The sequence below is a fragment of the Hemitrygon akajei genome, chromosome 20, assembly GCF_048418815.1.
Source record: "Hemitrygon akajei chromosome 20, sHemAka1.3, whole genome shotgun sequence".
Lineage (NCBI taxonomy): Eukaryota > Metazoa > Chordata > Chondrichthyes > Myliobatiformes > Dasyatidae > Hemitrygon > Hemitrygon akajei.
The window spans coordinates 7,458,740-7,479,516 of NC_133143.1; the positions used below are offsets into that span (position 1 = coordinate 7,458,740).

The window sequence follows — 20,777 nt, forward strand, 5'->3', positions numbered from 1 at the left end:
AGCCAACAAGTTAAATATTAGATAAAAGAATGTGCTCATACAGTAGTAATTCTGAGGATGGAAAATTTCAAAATTCAGCAAAGAAGGACCATTCACAATGGAAGGGAAAGTAGAACATTGGAAAATTTAGAGAGAAACATAAAGCCTGACTATAGCAGCTTCTATAGGTATGTAAAAGGGAAAATAAATAAGTAATCTTTGGCCTCTTACTAATATAGAAGACTTTATGTGGAGAAATAAAGAAATGGCAATTAATGTGAAAAGGCAGAAATTCTTTTAAATAGTGGGAGATTGAAAAGAATGACAATCACATGAAAATGGTTGATCCACTGGAAACTGATAGAGGTACAGCAGCTCTTAGAAAAGCTTTATTACAAGAAGATTAAAATATGCAAGTAAAGATACTTTACAGCTATTGTACGGGGCTTCATGAGACTGAACTTGGCATAATACACGCAAGCCTAAATTCTCCACCCAACAAATGATACACTCCCAATGAACAGGGTTCACCAGATCGATTCCTCAAATGGGGAACTTAGTCCTGTGAAGGCAAATTACTTTTACTTTATCATCACCAAACAATTGTTACTAGAGCGTACAGTCATCACAGCGATATTTGATTCTGCGCTTCGCGCTCCCTGAAGTACAAAGTAAATATAATAAAATTTTAAATTATAAATCATAATTAGAAAATAGAAAAGGGAAAGTGAGGTAGTGCAAGCCAAGTCCAGATATTTGGAAGATACGGCCCAGATCTGGGTCAGGATCCGTTCAGCAGTCTTATCACAGTTGGAAAAAGCTATTCCCAAATCTGGCCATATGAATCTTCAAGCTCCTGAACCTTCTCCCAGAGGGAAAAGGGACAAAATGTGTGTTGGCTGGGTGAGTCGTGTCCTTGATTATCCTGGCAGCACTGCTCCAACAGCATGCGGTGTAAAGTGAGTCCAAGGATGGAAGATTGGTTTGTGTGATGTGCTGGGCTGTGTTCACGATCTTCTGCAGCTTCTTCCGGTCTTGGACAGGACAACTTCCATACCAGGTTGTGATGCACCCTAGAAGAATGCTTTTTACGGTGCATCTATAAAAATTAGTGAGGGTTTTAGGGGACAGGCCAAATTTCTTCAGCTTTCTCAGGAAGTAAAGGCGCTGGTGGGCCTTCTTGGCAGTGGACTCTGCTTGGTTAGACCAAGTCAGGTCATTTCAGATTCAGATTCAGTTTATTGTCATTTAGAAACCACAAATGCAATGCAGTTAAAAAATGAGACAACGTTCCTCTAGAATGATATCACAAAAGCACATGACAAAACAGACTACACCAAAAAATCCACATAACGTTTGGCAATCTCCGGAGAGGCTGCTGCGTATTAATATCGCGCTACCATCTTAGCACGTTCCCCAGAAAGAAGCTCCAATCACACCAGACAAAACAAGACCAAAAACTAAAGCTACGAGACCTGCACAAAACCACATAGTTGCTACATATAGTCACAACAGTGCAAACAATAGCATAATTGATAAAAAAAAATACAGACCATGGGCACAGTAAAAATAGTCCAAAGATGTTAAAAGACTATTAAGTTCAAAAGAAGCCACCACACAGTTTCCACAAGTCCTCAGGGTCCCGATAGACTCATCATCCCACGCAGGTGGCAGAAGGGAATACCCCCGCTATGGACTTCCACGGCGCCGCCCGACTCAGCACACAATGAAAGCTCCGTCGAACCCAGACTCACAGACGCAGCACACAGTGAAAGTGCTCCAACCACAGCGGACTCCGAGTCCGTCGAACCTCCGAGCCTCTTACCATCCCCTATGGCACAGCTGCTCCGAGCACCATCCTCTGCCGAGCGTATTAAGGCGCCCCCGCTAACGGCCATCGGCAACACGACCCCGAGGACTGGGGGCCTGTTCTTCTCAGCAGAGACCCGGACCTCACAGCAGCAGCAACGAAGAACATTCACCCCGAGGAACTTAAAGCTTTTGACCTGTTCCACCTGCACACCACCGATGTAGATGGAGTCGTGCGGTCCTCTACTCTTTCTGAAGTCAACGTCCTTCATCTTGCTGTCGTTGAGGGATAGGTTATTGTCTTTGTAACATGCCACCAGGTTCTTAATTTCCTCTCTGTACTCAGACTCATCATTACCCAAGATATGGCCCACAATCGTGGTGTCATCGGCAAACCTATATATTGAGTTCGATGGAAACTTGGCTACACAATCATGGGTGTACAGTGAGTACAGCAGGGGGCTGAGTACACCGTCTTGTGGGGCACCGGTGCTCAGAGTGATTGTCGAGGAGAGCTTGTCCCCTATTTTTACAGCCTGGGTCCTGTCTGTGAGGAAGTTGAAGATCCAGCTGCAGATCTGAGTGCTAAGACCCAGGTTCCGGAGCTTAGGAATCAGTTTATTTGGAATGATGGTATTAAAAGGCAGAGCTGTAGTCAATGAAAAGGAACCTTACATATACGTTTTTATTCTCCAGGTGTTCTAAGGAGGAATGTAGTGCCAGAGAGATGCCATCTGCCGTTGACCTGTTGCTCCGGTAGGCAAATTGCAAAGCGTCGAGGTTGACCAGTAGGTTATGTGTGCCATAACCAATCGCTCAAAGCACTTCATAGCAATTGATGTCAGAGCCACAGGTCGATAGTCATTCAGGCATGCCACCTTGCTTTTCTTCGGCACTGGGATTATCGTTGCCTTCTTAAAACATGAGGGGATCTTAGACTGAAGCAGGGAGCAGTTGAAGATGTCAGTAAACACTCCAGCTAGCTCGCTTGCACAAGCCCGGAGAACCCATCCCGGGACGCCATCTGGGCCCGTCACCTTCCTTGGATTTATCTTCAGGAAGACTCTTCTAACGTCTTCCTCGGTGACGATGAATCTTGATGCCACCAGGTCCGGTTCATCCAGAGGGGGCGGGACGCTCCTCTTCTGTTTGAATCTTGCGTAGAATACGTTAAGTTCATCAGGAAGAGAAGCGCTACAGTTATTGATATTCCCAGCCTTTTCCTTGCACCTAGTGATCTCATTTAGACCCTGCCATAGTCTACTGGCATCCCTCTGGTTAGCTTGGGCTTCCAACTTGGCTCGATATTGCCTCTTGGCGCCCTTAATGGCTTTCTGGAGTTCACGCCTGGATTCCGTGTAGCAACTGGTATCTCCGGACATAAAAGCTGCAGCTCTAGCCTTCAAAAGGGACTGGACCTCATAATTCATCCAATGTTTCCGGTTAGGGAATACCCGGATCGTCTTGCGAGACACACAGTCCTCTGTGCATTTCCAGATAAAGTCCGTGACAGCTGAGGCATACTCATCGAGGTTAGCTGCCGAGTGCTTGAATACTAACCAGTCCACTGATTCAAAGCAGTCACAGAGGACCTCATCCGTTTCCTGTGTCCAATGCGACACCACTTCTGACACCATGACCTCCCGCTTCAGTTTCTGTTTGTAAGCCGGGAGGAGGAGTACGGCCTGATGGTCTGATTTTCCGAAGTGAGGTCGTTGGACGGAACGGTAGACATCCTTGACTGCTGTGTAGCAGTGGTCCAGTATACTCGGGCCTCTAGTGGAGCAGGAGACATGTTGGTATAACTTTGGCAGTGCTTTTCCGAGGTTGGCCTGGTTAAGGTCCCCGGCTGTAACGAGCAAAGCCTCCGGATACCTGATCTCAAGTCCACTGATGTTGGCATACAGTGTATTCACAGCACACTCCACGTCCGCCTGGGGGGGAATGTAGACCACTGTCAGTATTACCGAGGTGAATTTCTGTGGCAGATAATAGGGATGACACTTCACCGACAGATGTTCCAGGTCCGGACTGCAGGAGCTTGTCAGTGCCACTGTGTCCGAGCACCACGCAGTGTTGATCAGTCGGCAGACACCACCTCCCTTCGTCTTGCCCGAAGAAGCCATGCGGTCCATCCGATGGATCGAAAATCCCTCTGGTCGGATGGCACAGTGGGGGGTGGCAGGGGAGAGCCAGGTCTCTGTGAAACAGAATACACAGCAGTTCTGCATCTCCCTGCTGTAGGTGAGTCTCCCTTTAAGATCATCCTCCTTGTTCTCTATGGCTTGCACATTAGCTAGTAGGCTGGTGGGCAGAGGGACCCTAAAGCTCCTCCGCTTCAATCTGGCCAGCAGCCCAGCTCTTTTCCCACGCTTCCTCGGTAAATAGTGCATCTTTCTAGGTTTCCATCGATGCAGTGTGTTGTTGGCAGCTCTTTGAGGTTGGTGGACGCGTCCCGCAGGGATCGATCAGCGGGTCACGTCATCGGACGCTCCAGGTCGGGCCGAGTGATGGGGGAGGCTCTGCTGCCACTTCCAGCAGCCGGGAGCCCAGGCTGTCAATCGGGTCAGGCCCCAAAGCCGACACTTAATCCCGGAGGGCCGGGCTGCCGGCTGAAACAACTCCGTGAACTGAGTCACGGTTGCTCCAGCCGAGCCCCGGGCTCGATTTCCGAGGTCGGCAGCGGAGGCCTCACTTCCGGCAGCTGTGGATGGCCACCAATGGAGCTCTACGGTGGTCACTCCGGGGAAGTGTCTGGGGTACCTTGAGGTCTCCAACATCACTTCTGTGTGGTCGTCTGCTTCGGAGAGGTGCTGGTCGGAATGGGCCGTGTCTCCAGGTGCTCCAACACGGTAGCAGGCTGCGGATCTCCGGGAACGTGGTGGACCTCGGACCAGGCCTCGATGATCAGGTCCAGATGTGGTCTGGAGTTGATGAAGCAATTCTGGCGCGTCGGTGACCTCCAGCTGGGTCAGTAGCTTCGCCAGGGTGTTGTTGATCTTGCTAAATGTAGCAAATTGGAGGTTTAGAAGGGTTTCTCGGGTATAGGATAGCGTAGAGGGCAGTTTGCTCAGGAGAGCACATGCAGAGTAGCCAGATACTGGCGCCATCTTAATAACGATTAATTAAGCAGAATCGAGAAGAATAAGAAGTGATCTTCCCGAGGTTCTTAGAGCTTCTGTGGATTGATGAAGTGAAGATGCTTTTCTTGTTTAGGGAGTCTAGAACATGGGGTCATAATCTCATTATAAGAGTTTAGTCATTCATGGCTGTGATGAGAAAAAATTCTTCACAAAGTCATCACACATCTTTGGAATTTTCTACTCAAAGACTGTGGGGATCAGTACTTTCAAGGGATATAGAGTTAGCAGAGGAAGGAAGCAATGATATAAAAGGTTAGCAAAGACAGAAGGCAAGAAGGGCTGAATAGCCGGCTCCTATTACTATTTCTTGCAAAACAGAATATTTATCTATCAAAACAGAAAAGGAAGACTCACTCTCATTGAGAAGACTGTAGCTGCTGGAACAGATGACAGGTAGAATCATTTTACAGCCAAAGGTCACTCTCATCTGAAGTGCTATGTAATAAATTCGGACTCAGGCAATGAAGATAGAATCAATTTCACTCAGTTTCCCAGGAATTCAATTTTGCAGAGGTGCAACAAAGATTTCCTAACAACCATTAAACCTAAACACACATTAAGTAGCAGTTAAAGGAGAGTAGACCAATTGGGATTAAACATGTTTGACAGGTTTTACCTGTGATATCAGTATGGTTGTCATCTGAGTCTGAGTCTACTGGATCAAACACCTGAATACCCTGAGCCTGTAGCCTCTGGAATTTGGTTTCCAAATCACGTTTAGCTCGTAAAAGGTCTTGAATCTCTTTCTCTTTGGTTTCTCTAAAAATCTGAAACAAAACAATACCACATCAAGAGCTATCAAAAACTTAAGTTATAGAGTAGTTCTCCAACGTTACCCCATCATACCTGGCCTTCAAAACTGAATAGCTTATGTACACTTCACCATATACAGTATCATCAAGGTGATGGAATAGTTCGTGAGATAAATATATCCTGCTCCTAATTCTTATGTTATGCTCTTACATTATTTATTTTTAAATTCCTTTTAAAAAAGTAAATAATGAGTGAGTTTCTAAAATATCACAATGGCTAAACACACTAAGCTTAATGAAGAAAATAGCAACTCAAGTGAAAATCAAATAAAAATGATGCAATTTTGAAGAAGCATGTTTGAAATACAGCAAGTAATGAGATAGATTGGCTGGTTGAGTGAGGCCACATCAATAATCTTGCACTCAATGTCATTAAGATGAAGGAATTGATTGAGGACTTCAGAAAGGGGAAGTTTGGAGAATACACACCAGTCCTCATTGAGGGCTCAGCAGTGGAAAGGGTGAGCAGCAACAAGTTCCTAGCATTAACATCTCAGAGAATCTATCCTGGGCTCAACATACTGATGCAATTATCAAGAATGCACACAAGCAGCTATACTTCAATGGAATTTGAAGAGATTCTAGAAAATTTCTATTTATGTACTCTGACTGGTTGCATCACTACCTGACATGAAGGCTACAATGCACAAAATCAAAAAAGGCTACAGAAAGTTGTAAACTCAGCCAGCTCCAACTTAGACATGAGCCTCCCTACCATCGAGGACATCTTTCAGAAGGTAGCATCTATCATTAAAGACCCTCACCATCCAGGACATGCCACCTTCTCATTACTACCATCATGGAGGTATTGCAGGAGCCCAAGTACAAACTGTCAACATTTCAGGAACAGATTCTTCCCCTTTCCATGACCAGTACCTCACTACCTTGTTTTCTTTATGTAGTTTTTTTTAGAAATTTCTTATTGTAAATTTTAGCAATTTTCATCTATCGCACACTACTTCTACCACGAAACAACAAATTTCATGACATATGTCAGTGATAAGCTAGATTCTGATGCTGACCTGATTGTTTCTTTTTGCTCAGGTGAGACCAGAACTGCTGAGTATTTCCAGCATCTTCAGTTTTAATCCCATCTTTAAATAATTGTAGAGAATGAATAAAAACAGTACTACACTATATCAAATATTACATGGACATGAGAAATAAAGAAAAGCAGGAGTAGGCCATTTTGCACGTAATCCCCACCCATCATGCAAGAACATACTGGTCAATGGTCAATAGCCAAAGGGCCATTTTTATGGTGCAACGCTCTATGACTGATTTTTTTTAACTTGTCATTCTCCTGCACTAACACAAATCTTTCTGTTGCCTCAATGTTTCTTCAATAACAGCCACCCCAGGGTTAAAAAACACAATATTCACCACCCTCTGAATAAATTTCTTCCATCTCTATCTTGCGTGTCTGACTACTTATCTTGAGAATGTGATGTTGATATTAGACGGTCCAGCCAGAGGAATTATCAACTCCATACCTTTCCTCACAAGCTAAAGAAGAATTCTGTATATTTCAAAGAAGCCACCTCTCATTCTTCTCAGCTCCTGAGACTACAGACTGAACCTGTTTATCTCTTCTCAACAGTGGTGTATCTAAGGTATGGCAGGTATGGCACGTGCCCTGGGTGCCACTTGAAGGGCGGCACCACTGAGCAGTTTCTGTTAAAGTCAGACAAGCCATCCTCGGATAGTGAAAAAAGAAATTTCTTCAGATGTATGATCTGTCTTTGATTATCATGGGTGGGAAGCACTAGGATTTTCTGATTTTGCTAGGATTTTGGAACAAAATACTCATTTGCATTGACCGTATTCAAAAGAGGCTGCAGGATCCTAGCATGAACTTCCACGATGCTGCCCTGGATTTGAAAGCCCTCCAAGGTCATTTTTATGATGAAAGGTAAGTATTGGTCAGTGAATCACTCAAAGGAGGAGTCGGTCTCTGTCAAGAATGGAATATTGAAGTTGAAAGACATCAGAGACAAAAGAAACGAATGGCTGATGAGAACTCGAGAGATGCTGGGTTAATAGCCAAGGAGGAAATGGAAAGTGTCATGCAGGGAACACTCGACTGTCTTCACAGAGAAATCAACAAAAGGTTCGCTCGTTTGCACGACACTGACGCCAAGTTTGGGCTCCTTCTCGATGTCGAGGGACTGTGTTACGGCGCCGACAGTAATGACCTAAAGAAGAAGTGCGAAAATTTGGGCGAATTGTACAGCTCTGATGTTAATGGACAGCAGCTATATGAAGAAATTTTGGATTGCAGAATGTTGCTATCAAGGCAGATCAGCATGAAACTATCAAGACCAGAAGAGCTTCTTGAATTTATTGTTCAGTATGGAGATGAGAGTGTCTTCCCCAATCTTCGCATTGCTATTCAGATAATACTAACCATCACAGTTTCCATCACCAGCTGTGAGAGATCATTCAGCAAGTTAAAACTAATACTTTTGTATTTGACAGCCTCCATGGGTCAAGGCAGACTCTGTGATCTTGCTCTGCTGAGTGTAGAAAGAGAAGAAACTGAAAAATCTGACTTTTATCACATCATAGACCAATTTGCAACAGTGAAAGGAAGGTGCAGTTATAATTTTCACGTAGTGCCATAATTTGTTAATTAAAAGATTAATGAGCTTGACTTGTACTTTTGAGTGATATTATGGTAAAGTTATCTAAAAGATGGGTGTCAGATGTTTGAACAGAGGCGCAATTTCAGTGCTTGCCATAGGCGCTATTTTCCGTAGATACACCCTGTTTCTCAATCACAAATCCACGAACCCTGGATACACTTTTTAAGAAAGGAGGGAGGGAGAAAACAGAACTATCGACCTGTCAGCCTGACATCGGTGGTGGGAAAGATGCTAGAGTCCATTATTAAGGATGAAATAGTGGCATATCTAGATAGCAGTGATAGGATTGGGCCGAGCCAGCATGGATTTACCAAGGGTAAATCATGCTTGACTAATCTGTTGGAGTTTTTCGAGGATGTAACCAGGAAGTTAGACGGGGGAGATCCAGTGGATGTAGTGTACCTCGATTTTCAGAAGGCATTTGATAAGGTCCCACATAGAAGATTGGTGGGTAAAATCAGAGCTCATGGCATTGGGGGGAAGATATTGACATGGATAGAAAACTGGTTGGCAGATAGAAAGCAAAGGGTAGCGGTGAATGGGTGTTTCTCGGAATGGCAGGTGGTGACTAGTGGGGTGCCACAGGGCTCGGTATTGGGACCACAGCTGTTTACCATTTACATCAACGATTTAGATGAAGGCATAGAAAATAACATCAGCAAATTTGCTGATGATACTAAGCTGGGTGGCAGTGTGACATGTGATGAGGATGTTAGGAGAATTCAGGGTGACTTGGATAGGGTGGGTGAGTGGGCAGATACTTGGCAGATGGTGTTTAATGTGAATAAGTGTGAGGTTATCCACTTTGGGAGTAAGAACAGGAAGGCAGATTATTATCTGAACGGTATAGAGTTGGGTAAGGGAGAAATACAAAGAGATCTCAGAGTCCTTGTTCATCAGTCACTGAAGGTGAATGAGCAAGTGCAGCAGGCAGTGAAGAAGGCTAATAGAATGTTGGCCTTTATTACAAAGGGAATTGAGTACAAGAGCAAGGAAATCCTCTTGCATTTGTACAGAGCCCTGGTGAGACCACACCTGGAGTATTGTGTACAGTTTTGGTCTCCAGGGTGAAGGAAGGACATTCTGGCTGTAGAGGAAGTGCAGCGTAGATTCACGAGGTTAATTCCTGGGATGTCTGGACTGTCTTACGCAGAGAGGTTAGAGAGACTGGGCTTGTACACGCTGGAATTAAGGAGATTGAGAGGGGATCTGATTGTAAAATTTAAGATTATTAAGGGATTGGACAAGATAGAGGCAGGAAATATGTTCCAGATGCTGGGAGAGTCCAGTACCAGAGGGCATGGTTTGAGAATAAGGGGTAGGTCATTTAGGACAGAGTTAAGGAAAAACTTCTTCTCCCAGAGAGCTGTGGGGGTATGGAATGCACTGCCTCGGAAGGCAGTGGAGGCCAATTCTCTGGATGCTTTCAAGAAGGAGCTAGCTAGGTATCTTATGGATAGGGGAATCAAGGGATATGGGGACAAGGCAGGAACCGGGTATTGATAGTAATTGATCAGCCATGATCTCAAAATGGTGGTGCAGGCTCGAAGGGCCAAATGGTCTACTTCTGCACCTATTGTCTATTGTTTATTGTCTAATATGACAAAACTTCATTTCATTAACTCAATCACAAGCATCTTTCTTTAGGAAGGGAGACCTGAATACAGTATCCCAGATATGATCTTACCAGGGCACTACATCGTTGTGGTAAGATATCTTTTGTAGTCCTATCTTCATGCAATAAATGCACTATCTACCTTCCTAATTACTGAACCTATACTTCAACTTTGAATGATTCATGTCAACCAAGGTCTTTCCAAACACTAACATCTTTCTATTTCTCACCACTTCACACACATCTTACCTTTCCATTCTTTCAGCCAAAGTGAACACCCTGACATTTTCTAACACTATATTCCACCTACTATGTCCTTTCCCAATCAGTTAGTCTGTCCATGTCCCTTGAAACCCCTGCATCCATTTTACACTCTCCGTAGTAGCAAATTGCATCAAGATTTAATCCCATTATCCAATTCACTCACAGACTGGCAACAGATGAGGTCCAGTAACAATCCCTGTGACACGCTATGATCACAGCCTTTCAACACAAGCTTTTTATTCCTACACACTTTCTACCTTTAATCAATCCACACAGGTATATTACTCTCAATAACACACTACTTTTAATGATCTCCTTCTAGAAATTTAAAAATATTCTACATCAATTTGTGAACTTGAATTACAGCCTCAAAAAGCTCCAACTGTTCTATCAAAGATGATTTTCCTCCTATATATCCATGTTGACTCTCTCCAACCCTGTTATCTTCCTATACCCTGTTACTTCTTAATAGATTACAGTTTTTTCCCCGCTATTGTTAAACAACTGGTTTATTGTTCCCCATTTTCATTACAACTTTTCACAGATGAAGAAATGCCAGACATTTGAAACATGTGAAATAAAAGCAGAAACTGCTGGTAATATTCAGGTCAAACAACTCGTGTAGAGAATGAAGCAGAATTCAGAATTAAAATCAGGTTTATTACTGTGGAAGTTGGGGCAAGGCAAGAACACCATTATGTCCACACAAGGTTATATATTGCAAACAGCATGCGGGCAGCTCAGGCAAGAAATGTCTTTAAAGAGCATAGCTTCCCTCTGCACAGCAGGAGGAGGCTGCAGTCACTTCATTTGCAGAAGAGATAAGAACGTAACAAAAGGATGCAAAACACGCACACCTATGAAAAGACAATTATTCACTAACGTCAAAATATCATGAGTTTCTATTGACTTTTAACACCTCTACTGTATTGTTAATCATGATTGATCTTCCAAGTAAGGAATTCAAACATGTACAGTTTACCCAATGGACAATATCCCTAACTATTAGTGTGTCTCACACACACACACACACACACACACACACACACACACACACACACACACACACACACACACACACACACACACACACACACACACACACACACACACACACACACACACACACACACACACACACACACACACACACATATATATATATATATACAGTTGCATGCAAAAGTTTGGGCATCCCTGGTCAAAATCTCTGTTACTGTGAATAGCTAAGCGAGTAAAAGATGACCTGATTTCCAAAAGGCATAAAGTTAAAGATAACACATTTCTTTAATATTTTAAGCAAGATTACTTTCTTGTTTCCATCTTTTACAGACAGACATACTTTATTGATCCTGAGGGAAATTGGGTTTCATTACAGCCGCACCAAGAATAGTGAAGAAATATAGCAATATAAAACCATAAATAATTAAATAAGAGTAAGTTAATCATGCCAAGTGTAAATAAGTCCAGGACCAGTCTATTGGCTCAGGGTGTCTGACACTCCGAGGGAGGAGTTGTAAAGTTTGATGGCCACAGGTAGGAATGACTTCCTATGTCGCTCAGTGTTACATCTCGGTGGAATGAGTCTCTGGCTGAATGAACTCCTGTGCCTAACCAGTACATTATGGAGTGGATGGGAGACATTGTCCAAGATGGCATGCAACTTGGACAGCATCCTCTTTTCAGACACCACCGTCAGAGAGTCCAGTTCCACCCCCACAACATCACTGGCCTTACGAATGAGTTTGTTGATTCTGTTGGTGTCTGCTACTCTCAGCCTGCTGCCCCAGCACACAACAGCAAACTTGATAGCACTGGCCACCACAGACTCGTAAAACATCCTCAGCATCGTATGGCAGATGTTAAAGGACCTCAGTCTCCTCAGGAAATAGGGATGGCTCTGCCCCTTCTTGTAGACAGCCTCAGTGTTCTTTGACCAGTCCAGTTTATTGTCAATTCGTATCCCCAGGTATTTGTAATCCTCCACCATGTCCACACTGACCCCTTGGATGGAAACAGGGGTCACAGGTGCCTTAGCCCTCCACATTTTCAAAATAACAAAAAAGGAAAAGGGCCCAAAGCAAAAGTTTGGTCACCCTGCATGGTCAGTACTTAGTAACACCCCCTTTGGCAAGTATCACAGCTTGTAAATGCTTTCTGTAGCCAGCTAAAAGTCTTTCAATTCTTGTTTGGGGGATTTTTGCCCATTCTTTCTTGCAAGAGGCATTTAGTTCTGTGAGATTCTTGGGCCGTCTTGCATGCACTGTTCTTTTGAGGTCTATCCACAGATTTTTGATGATGCTTAGGTCGGGGGACTATGAGGGCCATGGCAAAACCTTCAGCTCGCGCCTCTTGAGGTAGTCCATTGTGGATTTTGAGGTGTGTTTAGGATCATTATCCTGTTATAGAAGCCATTGTAGCGATGTACTACATACAGAGCTAGAGACGACACGTTTTGAGTTTATTCAAACTTCGCGGCACTGGCATTTAATCTCTAGCGCCCGCCCTCTCCGGGTGGAAATGACGTCAGAGGTACACTATTAAAGTCTCTCCCCGTGCGCTGGCTATTTGTGAGCCGGTTCGCCTGTGCAGAAAGTGGGTCGCCACATGATTCCCCCCCCCCCCCCCCAGAACCGGTGATACACCCCCCAATGTCCACAGTCTGGATCAGCCTCTGTTTGGGAGGTCTGCCTCTGCGTCGCGGTGCCTGAACCTCGACCGGCTGCGCCAAGTCCACATGGGTTGGTTTGAGTCGGTCCACCGTGAAAACCTCCTCTTTCCCCCCAATGTCCAGAATGGCCACTGTAGCGGTGCCCGGTGTCCGCCCCTTCGTACAAACACAAACTTACAGTTCTGCAGGTCTTTGGGTACATGGGTCGGGGTCCGTCCGTGCTGTGAAGTTGGTACGGGGGCCAGGTTGCCGAGCCTTTCGCATAGTCTGTCCAGGACTGTTGCAGGTTCTTCCTCTTGCCCCCTTGGGGCTGGTATGAACTCTCCCGGGACGGCCAGGGGTGCGCCGTACACCAACTCGGCCGACGAGGCGTGCAGCTCCTCTTTGGGCGCTGTGCGAATTCCAAGCAGGACCCAGGGAAGCTCGTCCACCCAGTTAGGTCCTCTCAGGCGGGCCATGAGAACCGACTTCAAGTGACGGTGGAAGCGTTCCACTAGTCCGTTCGACTGTGGGTGGTAGGCAGTAGTGTGGTGTAGCTGCATTCCCCACAGGCTGGAGGTGAACTGGGCGCCTCTGTCGGAGGTAATGTGGGCCGGTACCCCGAAGCGTGCTACCCAGGTTGCGATCAGTGCTCGGGCGCAGGAATCGGCAGATGTGTCGGTGAGCGGGACCGCCTCTGGCCACCTCGTGAACCGGTCTACCATAGTTAGGAGGTACTGCACTCCTCAGGACACTGGTAGGGGGCCCACGATATCCACATGAATGTGGTCGAACCTCCGGTGGGTGGGTTCAAACTGCTGCGGTGGGGCTTTAGTGTGCCACTGCACCTTGGCTGTTTGGCACTGCGCGCACGTTCCGGCCCATTCACTGACCTGCTTGCGAAGTCTGTGCCACACGAACTTGCTGGAGACCAGCCGGACGGTTGTCCTGATAGATGGGTGCGCCAAACCGTATATGGAGTCAAAAACTCGCCGCCTCCAGGCTGCCAGGACGATGGGGCGAGGTTGGCCGGTAGCCACGTCGCACAGGAGGGTCCTCTCAACTGGGCCTACAAGAAAGTCCTGCAGCTGCAAACCCGAGACTGCTGTCTTGTAGCTGGGCATCTCGTCGTCTGCCTGCTGCACCTCCGCCAGTGCTGCATAGTCCACCCCCCAGGGGCAGGGCCTGGACAGCTCGTCTGGAGAGTGCGTCCGCCACGACATTGTCCTTTCCCGAGACATGCTGGATGTCCGTCGTGTACTCGGAGATGTAGGACAGATGTCGCTGCTGGCGAGCCGACCAGGGATCGGACACCTTCGTGAACCCGAAGGTCAACGGTTTGTGGTCCGTGAACGCGGTGAACGGCCTGCCTTCTAAGAAGTACCTGAAATGCCAGATTGCCAGATACAGTGCCAACAGCTCCCAGTCGAAAGCACTGTACTTGAGTTTGGGTGGTCGTAGGTGCTTGCTGAAGAATGCCAGAGGTTGCCAGCGCCCCTCGATGAGCTGCTCCAGCACCCCACCAACTGCTGTGTCGGATGCGTCCACCATGAGGGCGGTTGGAACGTCTGTTCTGGGGTGCACCAGCATCACGGCATCTGCCAAGGCTTCCTTAGCTTTAATGAAAGCGCCCGCGGCCTCCTCGTCCCAAGTAATGTCCTTGCCTTTACCCGACATCAGGGTGTACAAAAGGCGCATGATACGGGCTGCTGAGGGGAGGAAATGGTGGTAGAAGTTCACCATACCAAAGAACTCCTGCAGGCCTTTGACCGTGTTGGGCCAGGCAAAGTGGCGGATTGCGTCTACCTTGGTGGGCAGAGGTGTTGCCCCGTCTTTGGTAATCCTGTGGCCCAGGAAGTCAATGGTATCGAGACCGAACTGGCATTTGGCCGGGTTGATCGTGAGGCGGAAATCACTCAGGTGGGAGTAGAGCTGGCGGAGGTGGGACAGATGCTACTGGCGACTACTGCTGGCTATAAGGATGTCGTCCAAATAGATGAGCGCAAAGTCCAGGTCGCGTCCCGCTGCATCCATTAGCCGCTGTAACGTCTGTGCAGCATTCCTCAGGCCGAATAGCATTCGGAGGAACTCGAACAGGCTGAACGGGGTGATGAGTGCTGCTTTTGGGGATGTCTTCAGGGTGCACCGGGATTTGATGGTATCCCCGGACGAGGTCTACTTTGGAAAAGATTCTTGCCCTGTGCAGGTTTGCTGCAAAGTCCTGTATGTGCGGCACGGGGTAGCGGTCTGGAGTTGTAGCCTCATTCAGTCTGCGGTAGTTGCCGTATGGTCTCCAACCCCCGGCTGCTTTGGGCACCATGTGCAGGGGGGAGGCCCATGGGCTGTCGGACCTCCGTACGATCCCCAATTCCTCCATCCTCTTGAACGCCTCCTTCGCCAGGCGGAGCTTTTCCGGGGGGGAGCCTTCATGCACGGGCGTGGAGGGGTGGTCCCTGGGTCGGAATGTGGTGCTGTACCCTGTGTCTGGGCATGGCTGCTGTGAACTGCGGTGCCAGAATCGATGGAAAGTCCACCAGGATTCTGGTGAATTCGTTGTCCGACAGCGTGATGGAGTCCAGGTGTGGGGCCGGCAACTTGGCTTCACCCAGGGAGAACGTCTGGAAAGTCTCGGCATGTACCAGTCTTTTCCCTTGCAAGTCGACCAGCAGGCTGTGAGCTCGCAAGAAGTCCGCCCCCAGGAGTCGTTGGGCCACCGCGGCCAGTGTGAAGTCCCACATGGACCGGCTGGCGCTGAACTGCAGCTGCACTGTGCGGGTGTCGTAGGTCCGTATTGTTACGAACCCCGTAACTGGGTCACTTACCAGCAAAGATAGAGCGGTCCGTTGAAGTCTGATGGTACTATGTTTAACAGTATTTATTAGTAAAAATACACAAAAATAATATCAATGCAAATATACAAATAATATACATCGTCAATACTAAATCTAAAAGTGCGGGTATAATAATAATCAATAAGAAATAAGCTCTATCGTTGTCTAGGGGATAATGTATTGTCCGATGGAAATATAAAAGTCACTCAGTTCATGCAGGCTGCAGCCTTTGGGGACCGCTGTGTGGCAATGGTTGGAGAGAGAGAGAGATTTTGAGAAACTTGCCGGCTTTCCTTTTATGATTTCGATCCGTCAGAGTCTCGTTGGTGTGGCCGTTCACTTGTGGCCTCTCCTTTAGCTAAGCCGTTCTTCCGTGGCGAGCCCGCCAATCCCAGGCAAGGGAAGGAAGCACACGAGCCCCCCACCGGATGTCGCTATTAAACGCTGTCACAGGATTTCTAGCGTTTCTCCTGGTGCATCTGAAGGGGTTGCTCCCCAGACCCTCTTTTATCCTTACTCACGGGGTGTCAGATGTCAATCAGGTTGGGATGATGCAATCCCTCAACCAGCCCACTCTGGTCGTCCCCTGAGGGGCTTCAATGAATAGTACAGTACTCAATACACAATTCCGTCTCCAAGAGACAATGGCCGTTATCAGTGGCTTTGTTTCACTAAGGCCAGGACACATTCCAAACCTTGTGGATTCTCTCTCATTTCCTGGGTCCCAGACCCAAATTAATAGCGATCTTGTGATTCTCAAAAAGGAGGGGGCGACTTTGTACCCTTCGGCCTCTCAGAGTTGCAGCATATTCGTAACAGTATCGTGCTGCCGTTTGCCTAGCTTCCTGTTGCAGGTGTTGTACCCCGTCGGGAGCAAGACGCTGATTTCCGCTCCGGTGTCGACCAAGAAGCGGCGTCCCGACTGTTTGTCCCAGACGTAAAAGAGGCTGTCCTGGTGGCCAACCGCCATAGTCATTAGCGGTAGCTGGCCCTGGCCCTGGCCCTTGCAGGGCAGGCGACAATGGCGGGCTTCTGTGCCCCACCACTGGTGGTAGAAACACCACTGTTCACTGTCCTCCTCACTCCTGCCTCTGTGTTGTGTGCGCCCCCCTGCCAGGCCTGGTCTGGTCTGCTGTTGGGCGCGTGGCCTGGTAATCTGACCGATGGACGCCACGCTCTCCCTCTTGGCTTTCCACAGCACGTCTGCCTGGGCCGCCACCTTCCGGGGGTCGCTGAAATCTGCATCGGCCAGCAGCAGATGTATGTCCTCGGGCAGCTGCTCTAGGAACGCCTGCTCAAACATGAGGCAGGGCTTGTGTCCGTCAGCCAGGGCCAGCATCTCGTTCATCAATGCTGACAGCAGTCTGTCTCCCAAACCGTCCAGGTGAAGCAGGCGGGCACCCCGCTCACGCCATGAGAGGCCAAAGGTCCCAATGAGCAGCGCTTTGAATGCTTCTGTTATGATCCCAGCCCCCTCCTTCCTGAGAATCGCAAGATCGCTATTAATTCAGGTCTTGGACCCAGGAAATGAGAGAGAATCCTCAGAAATACAAAGCAACGGATTTTGACCATTGTTACTTGGAGACACCCTTGTGGATGGCGACTCTATACTACGTGCCAGCTATTGGCTACATGGACACCCTCGAGCAATGTGGGGTGGGGATTGTATCACCCCACCTTGATTGACATCTACAACTCTGCAAGTCAAGATAAAAAGGGGACTGCAGGAGGCAGAACCCTAGCGACGCACCAGAAGGAGACACCATCGCTCATCGCTCCCGTGATAACGGGAAGCTATTCGGAAGCCACGTGTGGTTCGTTTCCCCTAGCCTGGGGAGCAAGTGGCTGATAACACCGAAAAGGAATTCGAACTGACAACGGGGAACCCACGTTCCCGATTCAACGATTTGAGTCCAAAAGGCTGGCAAGTTTATTTTCTCACCAAAAATCTTTCTCTCTCCAACAAGTGAAACCCAGCGGTCCCCAAACGGCTAAAAGCCTGTATGAACTGGCGAGACTTTTATATTTCCATCGGACAATATTTTTACCCCTAGACAAAACGATAGAGCCACTTCTTATTGTTGATTATTACTATACCCGCGCTTTAGATTGAGTATTGACTACGTATATTATCTGAATGTTTGTATTAACCTTACTTTTGTGCCCCTTTATAAATAAAAACGTTTAAAAATAGTACTATCAGACTTCAGCGGACCTCTCTATCTTTGCTGGTAAGTGACCCAGTTACGGGGTACGTAACACTTCATATTTGCCTTCTTCTGGGGGCGACTGTATGAAATCCGCAACCTGGGCGGCCGTCTCCTGGTCAAGGGCACTCACCACGTGGTAGTAATGCGTGGAATCAGAGGATATCTGCCGAATCTGGAACTGGGCTTCTGCTTGGCTAAACCACACGCGTGGTCGCAGCGTCCAGAAAGTCGGCAGTTTTAGCGAAACTGCGTGAACAGATGAAGAGTCGGTCATCTTTGGTCCAAATCCCGTTTGGACCGTTGGGGTCACCAATGTAGCGATGTGCTACATACAGAGCTAGAGAAGACACGCAGTCGGTAAGTCGTTTCGAGACTAGTTTATTTAAACTTGCGGTGCCGGCATTTAATCCCTAGCGCCCGCCCTCTCCGGCGGAAATGACGTCAGAGGTACACTATCAAAGTCTCTCCCCGCGCGCTGGCTATTTGTGAGCCGATTCGACTGCGCAGAAAGTGGGTCACCACACCATCCTCTTTTCATTTTCAGCATTTTTACAGATGGTGTGATGTTTGCTTCCAGAATTTACAAGTATTTAATTGAATTCATTCTTCCCTCTACCAGTGAAATGTTTCCCGTGCCACTGGCTGCAACACAAGCCCAAAGCATGATCGATCTACCCCCGCGCTTAACAGTTGGAGAGGCGTTCTTTTCATGAAATTCTGCACCCTTTTTTTTCCAAACATACCTTTGCTCATTGCAACCAAAAAGTTATATTTTAACTTCATCCTGACTTGTTGGTTCATGGCCTCCTAAAATGTCATGATGAGGCCACTCTCAGGTGGAGGAGCAACATCTTATATTCCATCTGAGTAGCCTCCAATCTGATGGCATAAACATCGTAATTTCCAGATACTCCTCCCCCTTCCTCTTTTTCCATTCCCCAATCCACTCACCTCTTACCTCTTCGCACCTGCCTATCATATTGTTCTGGTGTCCTTCCTCCTTCCCTTTCTTCCCTGTCCTCTGCTCTCACATTCCTTCTTCATCCCTTTACCTTTTCCACTTACCACATCTCAGCTTCCTGCTTCATTTCCCCTCTCCCTCACCCATCCACTTTCCCCCGCACTTTATCTCCTGCCAGCTTGTACTCCTTATTCTTCCCCCACTTTCATATTCTGGCTTCTTCCCCCTTCCTTTCCGATCGTGATGAAGGGTCTCAGCCCAAAACATCATTTGGTTATTCCTCTCCATAAATGCTGCCTGACCTGCTGAGTTCCTCCGGCATTGCGTGTGTTGCTCAAGGTTTCTAGCATCTTCAAAATAGTTTGTGTTTATACTCACAACACTGGAAAATATAATCTACAGATTACTATATATTGAAGAGTATACAGGTGTCACAGTAGCACAGTGTGACTATTATAGTTCAGCCGTTGCCGAGTTCGGAGTTCATTTCTGGCGCTGTCAGCAACAAGTTTTTTGTACGTTCTTCCCTTGACTGCATGGGTTTCCTCCGGGTGCTCCAGTTTCCATCAGTTGTCTCAAGACGGACCAGATAGTAGGATAATAGGTCATTATAAATTGTTCAGTGATTAGGCTACAGTTTAATAGGTGAGTTGCTGAGTGGCTATTTGGGTTGAAAGAGTCTGTTTGCGATGAGCAGGTAATATACTTCAGATACAAATTGATGGATAAATATTGATCCCAGATCACTGGGAGAAATTACCTGTACTTCTTCAAAATACAATTACTGGGCTTTTTATATCAAGAAGAGGGCAAAAAAGACCATGGCTTAACATCTGGATTTTTGTGCTTTAGTCTCCGAGGCAAATTTTGAGCCCATAAAAGAACTTGAATGTGCTATTAGTACAAATACCCCACCTGCTTCCTTATAATTTTTTTTGATTTCTAAAATATTCCTTTAAGACTACAGAATAGAAATCAAAGAATGCAACCGAGTATGGGGAGGAAAACACAAGACAATGCAATACCAGCTGTAAGCAACTAAAGATAAATTCCAAAATGTCTTCTTTGCATTTACCTTAAACTGCCTTTTTACTTTATCCCTATCATGCTCAAATGTCGCAGCTCTTTCCATAGCCTGATATTTTGCCTCAAGTGCACTTTCCTTCTCTCGAAGCATCTTCTGGTAGGTTTTCTGGAGTGCCTGGAAACAAAATATCATGAGCATTTTTAATATGAAACAACGGATGGCTCAAGCAAGTTTACTAAATGTTCTGAAGAACCACACAAGACCAACGATGATTTAGCATCCAATCTGTGAATGGAAAGTCATCAAGAAATCCACTTATCCTATTACAATTTATAAAATCATTCAGTGGCTGGGGAAAGGGGTGACAGGCAAAAAGGTGAAATCTGTTTTTGATCACCACCCCTCAACATGCTGCCTGCTGCATCTTCAGCAATACTTAAATTAACATGATCATGTGGAAGTGACCAAAACCAGCAAGCAAACTATGCATATGGCCTTTGCAAACTACAAACCCCAATTCCAGAAAAGTTGGGATATTTTCCAAAATGCAATAAAAACAAAAATCTGTGATATGTTAATTCACGTGAACCCTTATTTAACTGACAAAAGTACAAAGAAAAGATTTTCAATAGTTTTACTGACCAACTTAATTGTATTTTGTAAATATACACAAATTTAGAATTTGATGGCTGCAACACACTCAACAAAAATTGGGACAGAGGCATGTTTACCATTTGGTTACATCACCTTTCATTTTAATAACACTTTTTAATCATTTTGGAACTGAGGATACTAATTGTAGTAGATTTGCAATTGGAAATTTTGTCCATT

The 20,777-nt window shown here is 46.5% G+C and overlaps 1 protein-coding gene across 6 annotated transcripts in view; it reads right to left on the reverse strand.

The window, feature by feature from the left end:
* The window catches only part of nphp3 (nephronophthisis 3), a 160,026-nt gene that overhangs the window by 113,195 nt on the left and 26,054 nt on the right, over window positions 1–20,777 (reverse strand). For 5 of the 6 annotated variants that reach the window (XM_073073004.1, XM_073073002.1, XM_073073003.1 and 2 more), the window contains 2 exons: window positions 19,995–20,120; window positions 5,548–5,698 (listed from right to left, as the gene is read on the reverse strand). In XM_073073004.1, the coding sequence (XP_072929105.1) occupies window positions 5,548–5,698; window positions 19,995–20,120 (277 nt within the window). Of the gene's footprint in view, window positions 1–5,547; window positions 5,699–19,994; window positions 20,121–20,777 lie in introns of those variants that run through there. The other variant, XM_073073008.1, reaches the window with a different exon arrangement.